The sequence below is a fragment of the Aristolochia californica genome, unplaced genomic scaffold, assembly GCF_029961685.1.
Source record: "Aristolochia californica isolate CCGP_79_NKW_82.1479 unplaced genomic scaffold, dmAriCali1.0.hap1 SCAF_12, whole genome shotgun sequence".
Taxonomy (NCBI): Eukaryota; Viridiplantae; Streptophyta; class Magnoliopsida; order Piperales; family Aristolochiaceae; genus Aristolochia; species Aristolochia californica.
In genome coordinates, this window is record NW_027181793.1 from 20,748,769 (window position 1) to 20,765,101 (window position 16,333).

The 16,333-nt window shown below is 35.7% G+C and overlaps 2 protein-coding genes across 5 annotated transcripts in view; both read right to left on the reverse strand.

Moving 5' to 3' along the window:
- Positions 1–3,303, reverse strand: part of LOC137945561 (probable inactive ATP-dependent zinc metalloprotease FTSHI 4, chloroplastic) — a 32,400-nt gene extending 29,097 nt beyond the window's left edge. For both annotated transcript variants that reach the window (XM_068791498.1, XM_068791497.1), the window contains exons 1-3: positions 2,979–3,303; positions 2,267–2,522; positions 888–1,263 (exon numbers count right to left, since the gene is read on the reverse strand). In XM_068791498.1, the coding sequence (XP_068647599.1) occupies positions 888–1,263; positions 2,267–2,522; positions 2,979–3,212 (866 nt within the window). In that variant the 5' untranslated portion in view covers positions 3,213–3,303. The remainder of the gene's footprint in view (positions 1–887; positions 1,264–2,266; positions 2,523–2,978) is intronic.
- A 2,415-nt stretch (positions 3,304–5,718) lies between these two features.
- Positions 5,719–16,045, reverse strand: LOC137945389 (CDP-diacylglycerol--inositol 3-phosphatidyltransferase 1-like). Of its 3 annotated transcripts, none has more exons than XM_068791261.1 (11): positions 15,935–16,045; positions 15,437–15,577; positions 10,198–10,282; positions 10,030–10,079; positions 7,619–7,658; positions 7,428–7,472; positions 7,171–7,236; positions 6,651–6,765; positions 6,513–6,569; positions 6,322–6,420; positions 5,719–5,969 (listed from the first exon to the last, which is right to left on the reverse strand). In XM_068791261.1, the coding sequence occupies exons 2-11, from the start codon at positions 15,495–15,497 to the stop codon at positions 5,910–5,912; spliced, it is 678 nt and encodes a 225-aa protein (XP_068647362.1). In that variant the 5' UTR covers positions 15,498–15,577; positions 15,935–16,045; the 3' UTR covers positions 5,719–5,909. The 3 variants fall into 3 exon arrangements, with proteins under 3 accessions (XP_068647362.1, XP_068647360.1, XP_068647361.1); XM_068791259.1 differs by having other exon boundaries at positions 15,416–15,577; XM_068791260.1 differs by lacking the exon at positions 15,935–16,045 and adding an exon at positions 15,826–15,927 and having other exon boundaries at positions 15,416–15,577.
- Positions 16,046–16,333: the final 288 nt, after the last annotated feature.

The window sequence follows — 16,333 nt, forward strand, 5'->3', positions numbered from 1 at the left end:
TTCCTTATACTTCAGTCTTACCTCTCTTTTTCCAGAAAAATAATAATTAAAAATAAGAATGAAAAAGAACATAAAAGAGTCCCTTCACAACCTAAAGAGCAAAGGTCTTTCCACAACAGCTGTTGATGATAAACACCCTATTAAGCTAACAAATTGGTAACGTTATGTGCTGATCCAGGAAAATTCCTAGATGTGAGAACCAAAGGTTCAATCTACGTATTTAAGTAGAAACTATCACGTTTCTCTTCAACATTTATCATTAAAAACCAAAGACTCAATAATTTAATTGATTGTTCAGATAATCAGGGTCCCATTTGAGATGGTTATTGTAGTCAGCAGTTCATCCCAATTTCCTGTAAGATCATACCAGCAAAATCTTCTAAAATCTTCCTCCTTTTTTTTTGAATGACTTATATCTTCCTCATTAGATTGTATTGAGATAATAATTCAAACTAAAAGCAACAAAACAAAACAAAAAAAATCAGGTTCAATACCAATTTCCTTTCAGAACTACATCTTAGCTGAAGCATATAACTAATATTTTATTCAAATGAAGTATGACTTGACTAATCTATATTTTCCAAACAAAAGAAAATCCAATGAAGAAATTAAAACTCAATGCTTAGATGAGAAGGAAGATAAATTTCATATATGTTGCACATAAACGTTGATGAGAACACGTATTTTGAGAACAAATTCTGATTGAAGTGCTAGAGGAGAGTCTTGTATGCTCTCCTAAAATGGGTGAAATCCAAACTTTTGTCCAAGAAATATGCCTTGGCCTTTATTTCCTCTAGGAAAATTTCCAAATAAAAAAATAAAAAATAAACAAAACAAATACCCAATGATAGAGATGGAGACTATGAAGTTTATAGATATATCATTACCTACTCTTTCCCAGTGATCCAAGTGCTCGCCTCTTGAGAGGCTGTCTCACCTTCTTTGTAGGAGTTCCAAGATCACAGGGTATTAACTTTGCATAAATTGGTCGCATCATACTATCTATCCATAAATATAAAGCCACTGAAAGAGCAAACCGCATTGACCATATTACAGTAGTGGCAATAGTGGAATAGACTTCGGCAGGAACAGTGTTCACATTAATAACATCAATGTTTACAAGCTGTTGGTGCAACTTCCCCCAAACATCATTCCAACAGTCAATTGGCATCCGATCAACAATATGGCGGCGAAAAATAATCTCTTTGTTCTGGTTTCCTTTTGAACTCTCCACTTTCTCTTCTTTGTAGTATGGGAGAATCACTACGAAAATAAACAAATGAAAACATTAATCAGCAAAGCAACCAATACAACTTCATGGTTTACATTACATTTGACTGGTCAAATTGTAAACAACTCAAATTTTGTCGCACTAACAACTCAAATTATGTCTCACTAACAAAATTAGACTACAAGGTAGGGCAGGAATTTAACCTTTGATCATTATACTATCTACTGAATATGTGCAAATAACAGCAGGTTAACATTATAACAAAAATATTGCTTCCCTGAGTAACAAAAAGGAAGTGAAAATGAATGACTCTGACCAAATAGCAGCAGGATTATTGTAGCATACAGTCTTTTGGGAGATAAACAAAAGAAAAAAAGTGAAAATGAAGATTTTTTCCCTTCTGCCACCATCCATGCATACAACAAATTCATAGCTAGAGACATTATTTTTTGAATTAGAATGCTTATTGCAAAATCTTCACTCAACAATCAACAGAAAATAGGTTTTTTGTATGCAAAGGCAAGGAATTAAATGCTGAAGCAAGATAACACAGCAAGTTTATTAAGAAGAAACAAGTGTAAAGAGTTCAAAGTGACACATTATGAATTTCGAAGAAAAACAACATCTAGCTCTACAAGATGGCTCCAAGCAAATCAAACCTCTTCACAGAAACGAACTAACTTATCTTCTGGTATGAAAGATGAGATACATCATCAATCAATCTCTTCAATCCCCTGTAAAGGACACATTCTCTCTTAACAATCATACAAACCTACCACTGAAACCCAAGCAAGAAGAAAGGAATGAGCATTTAAGCTTCAATTAGTTTAGGTAAGTTTTCCTTTCTAACATGTATGTCATATTAGACTATATACAGAAAATAATTCCATCACTTCAACTTCAAGAATAACATGATGGAAGTATCCAATTCGCTCCCCCCTCTTTCCCCCACAAAATATTTGCACATCAAAAACGATAATATGAAATAAAGGCACTATAAGAACTCAAGATTGAAGAAGGAAAATATTCACTAACCAGAGACCGTCTGCCCAAAATTGGAGTATTCCATGAAGTGTACATTATTAGACTTCAGAAGCCTCAAGAACTCACTAAAATCAATATGATGAGAACTCTCTGGATCCCATTCAGTCCCCTTTAACTTCCCTTGCAGGGTCAGCAGTTTCCTTCTCCATTCTGAAGCCATGATAAGTTGTCTCTCCAACTGCATATTTGCTTTATTCTCAAACTTTTCCAACTTGTCTATACGTTCTCTCTCTGCATCCTTCAACTTCTGAGAATTGTTTTCACAGGATATTTTTCAAGTAAGCAAAACTATTTTAAAGATAAAATTTACATAGCATATTTCCTAAAAAGTAGAACTTCCAGCACAAACGAACTCTTTCAAAACAAAATTTTAACATAACGGACCAGTCAATACCATGTATCGGAGTAGTTAAATAGATAAAATATAATCCCAAGTGGACGTGTTTTCCAGTTACAACAAGTTTTGCTAACCAGCAAAAACTTATACGATGCATCAACTCTATAACAGTGAACAATTTATCCAAGTTTAAAAATATTTAACTTCAGGTGAGCGGACGTCCAACATCGAAGGAGAAGTTCACAACTCCCTGAACCCGACATCCAAGTCCAGAAACGATACAAAATGACTAAAAGAACATAATTTGGCAATAAAAATCAGGAACACCAACAATTCAAGCGAGTAATATCGATAAGTAAGTCGTACTGCAAAGAGCGCCGCCGCTTCCGTTTCTTCTTGCCCATCTTTCGAAACAATGCTGGCATCAGACTCAGAGCCGGCGACTCGATACGAGGTGTCCCGTGACAAGCCAGTCCGCAGACCTACATTTAATAGATTCCTTCTCCTCCGACACGCTAAAGATAGCCCTCTAGATCGGTGTTGTGAAGTTCTGGGAGGTGAGAAGAAGAAAATTGAGGGATTTAGCGTCTGGGATATCATCTCTTCTCTGATATCCCTGGCATTCACGCTCTGTTTCCCGCTTTTGAAACTGGTGTGAGTACTGGCATTGGCTTTATCCGCTAACTTGAGGGAAATGGTGACCAGGGGCAGGCACAGATGAAAATGGGCTTGGGATTATGTAGTATAAAGCGGCAAATACGAAGCTACATGGACCCTAGCCGTCGACTTGATGACGTAATCGAGCCCATTAGAACCGAGCCTTTTCTCGGGAAATAAATAGATATTAATAATAAATCTCATACAATACCGTATTTATCTGATAATTTTTTAGTAAAATAAAATATTAAATATTAAATTATCATAAAAAATGCCTCATGCTGAAAGATTACAAGTCGAATACTTATCTTGATTGGAAAATTATATGATTTTCCTGATAAAAATTTCAACTATAAAAGCGTTTCCAAGAAACAAGTGGCACTAATAGCCTCTGGAAATGTATTTCTACTAGAAATGACTTTCCAGTATTTATTAAAAAAGGCAAAACTTTTAACTCCATTCATAGTTCACATATAATAAATCTTGTAATTTTATTAGCATTATTTGATTTTTTGTGATTTAAAATAGTTTCTTGTTCCTCTTCTAACATTATGGAACAAAGTCTTTATTATGCAGACCTATGTAATATATGAAAATAATAATTATTGTTGAATTTTTAGAAAAGGAAATTAATTTATTAAGTTAATTATAACTGAGTACAGTGAGCCTCTATTATAATAGAGTAAACAAGTAGAATCATATTACAATTAAAATTATCCATATCCCAATTACAACCAAAGCTAAACATTAAAAGATAAGTCATAGAAATAACTAACCAATTGAATTTAAGAAGACTACCAGCATAACTAAAACATCTTTAAATTGAACCTATTTTGTGAGACCTCCTTCCCATGAGACTCCTCTTAGACTCCACTATAGTAAATTTGACTTTGTGAGACTTTTTTATGTGAGAATCGTGTAAAATTATTTCATACATGTTCTTCAACATTTTTCCTCAAACTGGAGTTTCTAACTTCAACTTGCAATAAAATTGTTCATAGTGTACTCCCCTTGACTTAGATATCCCGGTCACATATGAATTTGATCGCTATAACACATGGAATTCTTCATTGTATGTTATACTTCTTATTATCAAATGACAACAATACCCATACTCAACTTCGAAAGGAAGCACAAACAATGTAACATTCAACTTTCAAACAGAACTTAGACACATAAAGAAAATAAATCAAAAGCTGACATAATCACTGTAGTACTCACAAATTCTTACATGTAAAATTTTTTTAAAAAGATATGTCAAATCAATAGTAATGAAAGTGACCAAGCTTGGTTCAACTCGTAGAATCCTTCATATTTCTCCTTTTATTCTCCATCCAAGCTAGGAAGTCATAGGGAAACTTTACTAATTATGTACTCCATCAATGGGTCCCTAAGATAAATATTCAATCGAACACAAACTCTACAAAAAAAAAAATAAATGAGTAATAAAATAATAGTTAAAACCAGCCTCATAGGATTTTGAATAAAATAGTAATAATAATCATTGAAATGAGTAATGTTTGTCATTCAAAGGACGATAATAAAAACCTTAAGGGTAACCAATAAAAAAGTTTCAATGCATTAAAAACCCATATATAAAAAAGAATCAACTAATACAATGCACCAAGAGGTTTGCTTGAAAGGGTAAACGATAGTAAAAAAAAGAATGCTAGGAAAAAGGTAACAGACTAATAGGGTTATGGGGGAATGAAAGGAAGAGAAAACAACTACCATGATAATAAGAATGAGATTGTAACATCAAAGCTTGAAAAACAAAAGGAATGCAAAAACATGTAACCGATGTAGACAAACAAACCAATACTAGATACGAGACCTTGGACCAAATCGCCTTGCGAGATCACCCCTCAAACAAAAAATAATAATTTTATTAATAATTTGAGAGCAAACCGGCTAAGATAAATTTGATCTAGACCCAAACTGAGTGAAACCAATATTTTATGAACCTAATGAATTTCTAATGGTTTGATTTAAAGGTGGCATCGAACCGAACCGAACCGAACTAGTTATGAATAGCTCGAACTCAGCTTGGTTCAAATCTATTCGAAAGCATTTTGAATCAAGTTCTTCGAGCTCGTTTAAGTAACCTATGGGGAATTTTAGAAAGTGTTGTGGTAAGTGTGGTGAGATTCTCGCATGAAATAAGGGAAAATTCAACTTAAAAACAAAGTTCTAACATAATGAAATAGAGTTGTTTAGGTTTTAATAGAGACATTTTGTCCCCTAGAAAAATCTACCAAATACTAGATGAAATATCATAAAAAAAACAAAATTTCTCCTTGAATTGTTGATCACAACGGTAGGCCACTTAGAAATCATAACAGGAGCACTTGAACCCAGCTGCTGAACCCCATTTGGGGAGGCTCCAAGGGGCCCACTATCATCTTCCGATACAGTTTCCTCTCAGTCTGTCATCAAAAACTCCATTTAAATAAGTTTTCAAAATTACTTTCTCATACACCAGAATGTTAAATAATGGCACAATCAGACGATGTACAACAATAAGCAGGCTACATGTTACATATTCTACAGAGCATCATATCAAATACACATGAAAGACTAAAAGGAATCATACAGAATTTAAAATAGGAAACGAAGCTCCTCTCAAGACACAACTCCTGTCTAAGGTCTCTCCCGCCTGTTTATGTCATAGAGCACACACACATCCGCAGCTGACTTCATCTGAGATAAACAAAAAACACAGACCAGTTGGAGGGGTCAACCCGGTTAGAGTTTAGCACTTTCATGTCAAAATATATATTTTTTGCAATTCTGCTTCTTGACCACAATTTTTATTTAGCATTTCACGTCAAAGATACTTTTTCCAATTCAGCTTTTAAGCCCAAATAATGAGAATTCTGGAAATAAAATAGCAGTTGGAATAAGGGTTTCTCATACCTCCTGCCCTACAATACAATCACACCAAGTAAACTGAACACCATATGTATCTTTTGGAATAAGGGTTTCTTACTCCACTAATTGGTTAGTATAGAATTTGCAATAAACAATTATTTTGAAATGGGCAATACTTTACTTGTATAACATTGACAACTTGTTTAACTGCCCAACCAATCAGAGCTAGCACTGCTAAAAGAGAAACCACAGAAGCCTGTTTTACAGCATCCATAAACACCTGTCACATACAAAAAAATCGAAATAACATAAGCCTGGAAAAGCTTCTCAAGATCCAGCTATCAAACCATGAAAGGTAGAAAGAAGGCTCACATTGATCACATTTTCTGAATGGTTCCTTGACAGAAGGTAGAGAATAATGTAAAGAACCTGTAGGCATCATTTGGGATTAAATTTAGCTAAAAAGAAATGAAAGGAAATCTCAACAAATAGAATAGCAGAACATGTTACCTCAGAGCTCACACAGCAAAAGGCCATGAATATCCGATTGCCGTAGTACACCCTGAAAAGCCAACTAGTGCTGTCTTTAACATCTTTGTGACTAGCCTTCCCGGTAAGGAATGTACTGCAATCTCCAAAACAAGGTAAATTCAGAAAAGGTAATGCTAGGTGCAATGCAATTCAAAACCCACTGATAGGCAGCATATAAAAAACTCATGGGAAAAAAGAAGCTGAAAATTCCTATACAACTACTACAGGAAAAACAAGCAAGGAGGAGGAATTCGAGACCATATTCCAGCAGAACGTGGAAAATAGTATTTTCCAAGTCCGAACGCTTCTAATTTTGAATCTCAAGCAACGGTACAACTTAGTTGCTCAGTTGCCAGGGTTTGCTTCTTCAATTGGTAAATTGTCATAAATTGAAAATCCCGAGGGCTGGAGGACTACCTAGTAAATTTGTAGAAATATTAAGATCATAACCACCAAACAGTTACAGCAGATAGGCTATTAATACAAGAAAAATAGTTACCTGTACATTTGGAACCAATGGCTGGAAATATCCAAGGCAAGCAACAGCAAGAAAACCAAGCCTGGCCTGTAAAATGATTGTAAAAATGTTTAGCTCCATATACAAGTTTAATAAATATCTAGATAAATAAATAAACAAACATATATATATATATATATATGAAGAGAGAGAGAGAGAGAGAGTGCATTATATAGAAAATTTCAAGAGTAAAAGTGCTAGCATAGATGCAAAAAGATGTAATGAAAAAAATATCATACTGGTATAACTGAGAGAGAACCACCAATAAACATGCAGTGCTGACCCTGGAATAGCGAGCACACAACTGATAAGACGAATCTATGCACCATATTATTGCAACTCCTTCATAAGGAACAAATTTAATCACAACTGACTATATAAAGAGAAGATAATTATTCCCTCATAATGAAAAGGTTGACTCGGTATGCACCTGTCTGTTACCATGTCCAAAACAGCTCCAAAAGTTGACACTGAATTGAAAGATACATAGGCCAAAAGTCATCAACTTGTGAAAACTAACAAGATAAAATTGACTGTACACCATTAATTAAGCTAAAGTCTGTTAAGAAGAGTCCCATATGGATCCAGGATTATAAAGATCCTACAAAAGCTATTAGAGAGGATACCTCCTAATTATGGCTGGTCAGTTTAGAATTGACCTACCGAAATAAACATCGTATTAGTGTGGGTACTTGAACACAGGCCTCCACCTAAAATTAATTAAGGCTGGTCAGTTTAGAATTGACCTACCAAAACCTAACTTAAACATAGCATTAGTGTGAGTACTTGAATGCGGGCCTCCACCTAAAATTGTTCATGTATATGAGACAATAAGAGGCTCACATATGCCAAGAATAACCACACAGAATTCAGTATTGGAAAAATAATGTGCTTATTAGTTAGGAAGTGGTCTCCTAACTTTGGCTAGTCATTTTAGGATTGACCTGGCACCTACTTTAAAACGATATTCATATTATGGCACAAACTAAGTAGGGTTTTGTTATTGTATATTTGTATTTATGCCAGGGCATTATTGTAATTTTATGTATGTTATAACTTAAACTTCTATATCTATGTATAGGGAAGAAATGAGAGGGATCGAAACACAGAGGATCGATCATTTGATAAATCTTGGTACGGAGAAATCCATTGACAGGTTTGACCACCACACAAGATGAAGGTACAAAAGAAGCACTTCAGAGAGCTAAAAGCGGGTCCGAAAAGAATAATTAGACCTGATGGCGAAAGAGTCCAGTATTTAATAAGTGTGTATGACAAAAGACAGGTACTTTTATAGCTGATAATTCAAGAGAAGAAAGCGGTTACCAAACCACTAAAAGATCACCTGAGTATTTCCTTCTACAACGCTACTATTTTCAGAAAGACATCATGTTGTCCCAACAAACAAAGATACAAATCTTCTTTGTCAACCCATTGATGAGACAGTGACTCGATATCTCAATGTACCCAATGTCAATCTAACTCTCCATTATGTTTTTCTAAAGGAGAAATCACATGAAGTATAAAAAGAATACCTTCTCTGGAACTGTGCTTAAAGATTATAAAATATGATATCAGAACCATGTAACACCTGACTTGTGATCATCCACCACCAAAGCATATGAAGTTCTTTTTGTAATAGGATCCACCAGAGTGGGGTTGTTCACACCATTTATCAATTATTATTTTGTTTAAGTCTAAGTTATTCTGTTTATTTTGGGGTTGAGGATTCTTACTCGTGTACTGAGAGTGTTTTGAAGCGGATAGCCTTATAATTGTTGGGGTGTCAAGCTCAGTTGACACACTTGAGTAATGGAGCACCAGTCATGTAAGAGGAATAGTTTAATAAATCTTGGATGCCGTGGAGGAAGGGAAGCAATTGATCCCTACCAGAATTCTTCTTTTATCCAGCCCTTTGACAAGACAGCCTCACTCCCATTTTATTAAATCAAGCTTCCACTTTTCACATCAAAAGTCATAGCTCCAGCAGATTCCCTCCCATATGTTCCTTTTACTTCCATTAAAAATTCATTAAAAAAAGGAGAGAATTCCACAGACATCAGCTGCATATCAATTGCATCACTGGTCTTATTTTTCAGTCACCCACTTAAGTTTCACAATTGTGGCCATGAGCACGAATAGCCATTAGGACTTTATGAAACATGACACCACTGCTTGACAGGGATTTTTTTCCAAACTTGTCCTGGCTCCACATGGTAAAACCCAATCCCCTACCCAACCAATAAATTATTATATAATTAGAAAGTATAGTATTTAATCTTAAAACTAGTACTAAAATTATTAATTTCTCATTTTTTACTACATATTATAAATTAGTGCACTTCTTATTTAACTAGAGAGTTAACAATATACAATATGAAGTCAGAAACAATATAGTTTTAGATAACTTAAATGTATACAGCTAATTCTACAGTGGATAGGTGGACTGGTGGACTGGGCCTTTGGCTAAATAGCCACATGGGGAGTTTCTACAGCGATGTCTTTGGGACAAGTCTCACTAGGGGCACAGGCTGTAGGGTGCATGTAATCAATTTTTATTTTTTTTGAAATGATGCATAATCAATATTTAAAAATAGAAATTTATGTCAATGGGTCTTGCAAAATCCAACTCACCCTGTCTGTGATTGGGGATTTTTCACCAACCACGTCCCACCCTGCACACAGGTGGCAGGGCTGTATAGGGCAAAAAAAAGCTTCCCATTTAAGCCAACCCATTACCATCACTAGCCACTGGCATACCTTGGACAACAAATTGAGCTACTAATGCAACAGAGACAACAAATTACAACAATAGCTTTCACTGTAACAGATTCAACCTACCTTGATTGAATTTGCGTGCAAACCAACCATCTACTCCATCGCCCACAAAACTGAAAGCACAAGTGCTAAGAATTTATGCCATGTTTCAAATGAAAATGGAAGTGGGGGGGGGGGGGGGGGGGGGGGGAGGGGGAAGAGAGAGTGAAAGAGAGAGATTCTTATAAGTACCTGATGAAGTAAAGAATAGCAAATACCCTTTTGTCATAAAAACACTGAGCAAATGCAATACAGTTCAGAATAACTCTCACGTATCCTGCATGAAGTAGGAGAAAATAAGTAACATGGATCCGTCTTTATCGGTCATGAGCTTATGCTGATAGAAACAAGTTACAACACAAAACTAAAACAAAGCACGTATGCATTTGTACATATATACATATATATGAAACCATCCCATTCTTTTAAAGAGCAAGGTGCTTGCAAATAAGTGCTTTAATTTCAAAGGTACTAGACAAAGGACCCACATATGGACCTTTGTAAAAACAGACAGATAAGGGTTTCTACAGTAGCCACCCAAATGGGTCGCAAGATTCTGTTACCTGAGCAGTCAAGAGCAGGCATATGTAAAATAAGTGAAAGTTGACGGTAGAGAGGGAAAGAAGGAGAGGGACAGAAGGAAAAGAGAGAGAGTTGAGAGAAGCTCTTGAATGAGCTGTGTTGGGGGTTGTCAAAGCTATTTATTGAGCTCCATTTCACAATTTACAAAAAATACCCCTCTTTACATAAATCACATATTCCCTTATATTTCCCCCATTCTACACTTCCTATGACTTTGTACATAGACTAAATCAAACATGAAGAACACAATAGTTCAGTGATATAAAATATACTGAACATTTAAAAAACCAAAATACCCCTGAGCTGATTTTCTCACACTCCCTCTCAAACTGGAGCATATATATCCATGAGGCCCAACTTGTCACAGAAAACAATGAATTTACGCTTTCCCAATGCCTTGGTGAAAACATCTCCAAACTGATTTGGGGATCAAACATAAGGGGTGGTTACTTCTTCATCACCACATTTCGGACAAAATAACAATTCACCTCTATGTGTTTTGTCCTCCCATGAAAAACTGAATTGTTGGCGATGAATATGGCGGCCTAGTTGTCACAAAACATAGTCATGACCTCATTCTGGACAAACTCCAACTCCTGAGATACCGACCTCACCCACAATAACTCACCAACAATATGCGCCATAGCTTTGTATTCCGCTTCTGCGCTGGATCTAACTACCACATTCTGCTTCTTACTCTTCCAGTTGATTAAATTACCACCCAGAAAGACACAATAACATGTAATTGATTTTCTGTCCAACTTTGAGCCAACATAATCTACATAAGAAAAGGCTTCAATTTTCAAGTGACCATTCTTTCTAAAGAAGAGACCTTTCCTGGTGCTCCTTTCAAATACCTCAAAATTCTTTGTGCCGCTTCTAGGTGGATGTTCACTGCAAATGATATGTTAGGACGAGTAACAGTAGCATATATAAACTTCCCAACCAACCTTCTATACTATGTTTTAACATTCAATTCTGCACTTTGGTCATCATGCAAGTTATGTCCAACCTCCATTAGTGTATCTACTGGTCTAGCTCCCAATAAGCCATACTCATTTAACATATTTGTTATATACATCCGCTGAGATAACACTGATCCTTTTTGGTTTCTTGCCACTTCTATTCCCAAGAAATATTTCAATGTACCTAAGTCTTTGGTTTGGAAGTGAGTAGAAAGTAGATTTTTGACTTCTTCAATTCCAAAAGTATCACTGCTAGACAAAATAATATCATCCAAATATACAAGTAGGACTATAATTCCATAGGGCCTCTTCATGACAAATAATCTAGAAAAAATCAAAGACATCACAACTTAGCAAAAAATTTCAAACCAAGCATGTGGACTTTGCTTCAGACCATAGATTGCTTTCTTGAGCCTACATACCTTGTGCATCTCCCCCTGAGCAACATATCCTGGAGGTTGCTCCATGTATATTTATTCTTTAATGCCACCATAAAAGAAAACATTTTTTTATGTCTAATTGGCATAAAGACCACCTTTGATTAACAACAATAGATACCAAAATACGTACTGAGGACAACCGAACAACTGCAACACCTGAAGGTAAATCATATAGCTGCTAGGTTCCTCGATCTAATAATGTGATCATCTCAACATCCATGACTTGCTTCTATTGTGGAGAGGACATAGAATCTTGCACCGAAGAAGGAATAGTGCAAGTAGAAACAGACAATGCAAACTTCCTACAGTTGTCAGACAAGTGATCATATGAAACAAAATGAGACAACGGATGACAAGTACCTTTCCAGACAACCTTCCTTAAAGCAATAGGTAGGTGTAGATCACTTACCTCAGGATCATGAGACGAAGTTGAGTCATGGTCTTACATGAGAGAGAAGGTTGTAGACTGAGAGGGAGGCACCTATCAACGCTGATATACCTACAGTGGTTTCTCAACAGTGGTACTTGGTGTAAGTCCAATACAATTATCAATTGGGAGAGGAATAACTGACTTAGGAACCAGAAGGTGATGGGACATCAACAAAGTAGTAGACTCAAAGAAGGGAGTATCCTAAAAAAATGTGACATTTGCAGATATAAATGTTTTTCTAGTGGATAGACAAAAACATTTGTACCCCTTTTAAGTGCGAGAATACCCAAGGAAGACACACTTAACTGCTCGAGCAGGCAACTTATCTTTGGATGCTCCCAGAATATGAGTGAAACATACGCATCCAAAGACACAGGGAGAAACAGAGAAGAAAGAGCAGAGGGCAACAAAACCTGAATAGGGATTTTACTTTCAAAAACTGACGAAGGCATTCTATTGATCTAGAAGCACATAGTAAGCATTGCATCACCCTAATATTGTTTAGGAACTTTCATATGCAACATCATAGTACAAGCCACCTCAAGTAAATGATTTCTACACTCTGATACTCCATTTTATTGAGGAGTAAACAAGCATGAAGTCTAATGAATGATCCCTTGATCTTGACAATAGACATCAAATTTGTGATTCATAAATTCAAGACCATTATCTATACGCAAAATATGAACAAAGGCTGAAATCTGATTCTTTATTTCATTGTAAAAAAGTTTAAATACAACAAAGGCCTCAATTTTTTCTTGAAGAAGGTAAACCCAAGTTACTAAAATCATCAATGAAAGGAATGAAATACATATAACCAAACATTTGAGTGAATGACCTCAAATAGTTGACTCGTCTTATGGTGTGAGGCTAGAAAAGAGCTCCAATGATGCTGGCCCAGTTGACACGACTCACACTGGAAAGTAAGACTAAAAGGAAATTCTAGAAAGACTTGAATCAGTTTCGTTGTTGAAGGATGACCTAAACACAAGTGCCACTGTAGGGGGTAATAGATGTGTGAAACGCATGTAGTGCTTTATCTAGTAGGTGGCTCTCCAAATAATACAACTCCTCACTCTCACGCATGGAACCAATTGTCTTCTTCGTCACGAGGTCTGAAAAAGACAATGGGTAGGATAAAAAGTCAGAGAACAATTCATAGACTTAGTTAATTGACTGATTGATAAAAGTTCAATGGAAATTTAAGAACAAGTACAACAAACTGAGGAGAAAAGAAAGAAGCAGGAGTAACAATACCAATTCCCTGGATTGAGGAAACATACCCATTAGCTAAGTTTACCTATTTTATATGTAATGACTCTTTCAAGTTAGAAAATAAGGATGACATACCTGAGTGAGCAGTTGCTCCAGAATCAATAACCCATGTAGGAGAAGAAGACAGATAAAAAGCTGACATAACTGAAGTGGCTAAAGTAGCTGTAGGAGTAGGAAATGAACCATAGACGTCGAAGATGAATCAATTGATAATTGGGCTAAGCATTGCATAATTTGTTGTTATTGCTGAAATAATCGTTGAACTTCATTAGCTCCCCCAGAAGTAACAAGAGCCACTGCCTCAAACACGGTTCCACTATTCTCATGAGTGGTAGAGTTTGCCATAGCTGGTTTTCCAAATTTTATGCATGTTCTCCAAGGCTGCTCTTCTTCCATGTCCCCTTTTCTCTTCTATTTTCTTCTTAAATCTCATATTTTTCAAAGTTCATGGCAAACATTAATGAAGGCACAACATCATTGGAAGAATTGACAATAGGGCAATTGCAAAGAACACAAATAGGCTTATCGCAAAAAAAAAACTTTAAAAGACTAATAATAATGAGCAAATACAAGTTAGATCCCCAACAGGCCATAGAACACAAACAAAGAATTCCTGAGCCATCAAATCAGTTATAACTCTACTTAATAAATAAAATTCAAGGTTCATATCATGATTTACATCAAGTTCGGATAAGCTTTTTTTTTGGCTTTTTTGTTTGATTGCAAGACTAGAGGAGGGGCGAAATTCGGATAAGCTTAGCCTCGATAATGTTAGTGGAAAGCAAAAAGTGTATTTCAATCTGTGTGGAAAGGGCATGTCATGTCCAAAAATGAAATACAATTGAGTAGTTTCATGAATCACGAAGAATTTTGTCTAGATGAATGATAACTTCTAAAAGGATTTGGGTTTTATAACTAATCACAACGGATTATGAATCGACTGAAGATTGAACCAGACCACACGAAATGGAAACAATCAATTCATTCCATCATCATGATCAAAGCCTTGTTAGAATGTAAATAAAACAAAAAAGAGAAAGTTGTTATAAACCAATTATAGTTGTCACAACTATATTTTGCCGACTAAATGCACCATTCTCCTCTATTCTGAACAATCATATGCTGACTCCACTGCTAGGTTAGCATTTCTCAGACCTTTATTCACAAATTACATCCATGTTTCAGCTTCCCCTATGTTTTGCTGCTCTAAAAAGAAACACTGATAAATTGCTACCCCTGAGTCTTAGATGTTGAGCAGGTCTATACAACCTTTGGATGGATCTCTCTTGTTTTTCGTCTATTATTGGTGTTTTGTAGATTATTCTAGTCTTCTCTTTCTTTCTTACTTTTACTGCATCCATCTCAACGTTATAATATTGATCACATTCATCTTCTTTAGATAACATAATCAAATCGTTCAAGGAGAACAAAATACTAGCCAACAAAGAGGTAATCCCTTCTTGTCAATTCTGTCTTGAGTCAAGATTCTTAATCAGTATCAAATGGATTGAATCCTTCAACTAACGGCAAAAGAACACAGATTTCAATGTTAGAAGGCCAACCCAACTACACTCATGCCTCGTAACCAGGATTATAGGACCCGAATAGCAGCCTGTGAAACAAGTCAATGCAAAATAAAACCAATTCAACCCACTATATCAATTAGTCTCTGTATCAATAAATAACGATTAATTAAGTTCAAAGGAGTATAACAGTACCAAGCAATAAACGGAGCATACCAATTATATTTGGAATGTAAAGATATACAGAAAGCGTCCTCTCAGCTGAACTTCTACCCATCCTTGACAAACTCAGACCAGACCATAAAACAGTTTCGCAATAATTATTCGTATCCCATCAGCCACCCGCGGATGTGAATACTACATAGAATTGAAAGAAGAACGAGATAAGAGAAGTAAAGCGTTAAGTTAGCACCTACAAAGACAGAAAATATTTCTGTATCAAATACTTCAGCGAGAGAGAAGGTAGAAAACCCAACGATACTGGGAATGTTTAGGATCAAGAGAAACAGAACCTCAACAAAACAAACAAAAGATTTTATAATTACATAATAATTGTATAAGAGAAATTATACCAATAGTGAAACGACTATTTGTGATGGACCTACGTTAAGTTCAGAAAGAGACAGATTGGAGATGAGAAGTGGAAGGCAATTATGCGACCAGCTAGCACGACAGAAACAACGTTTTTCTTGTAATTGGAAAATGAAGACAGACCTCGAAGGGTGATATTCAGGTTTCACTCTGCCCCTGCTCAAAGAGGGCTTCGAAGTTCCCTACTACCAAAGGAGGAGATGGCAGCCTCGAATTGTAAGGCTATGACCGTTCATAAACGAGTAGTCATCGGAAGTAGAAAACTTGAAAAGAAAATTAGAAAATACATCTACGACAGCACGTGTCTTGTAGCTCGCTCGCCCTAAAGAGAGGTGAATGGAGCATTAAATTCTCATTCTTTCCTCATAAAGGAGAATCAATTTTCTCTCATAAAGCTAATTTTTCCTGTTTTTTTTTTATTGTTCTATGCAAAATGGTGAATTTTTTCTCTTTATTTCCCTGTAATCTTTGTTGAACATAGAACTCAAACTAAACTGTTGGTTGAATCGGGACTCGTTCTTT

Bases quoted from the DNA above. Each gene is read 5' to 3' on its own strand.
- LOC137945389 (XM_068791259.1), bottom strand. From the start codon at position 15,497: ATGGGTAGAAGTTCAGCTGAGAGGACGCTTTCTGTATATCTTTACATT. The intron at 7,473-7,618 runs GTGCATACCGAG...TCGCTATTCCAG, and splicing joins TTGGACATGGTAACAGACAG to GGTCAGCACTGCATGTTTAT. The intron at 7,237-7,427 runs GTATGATATTTT...ATCATTTTACAG, and splicing joins GTTCTCTCTCAGTTATACCA to GCCAGGCTTGGTTTTCTTGC.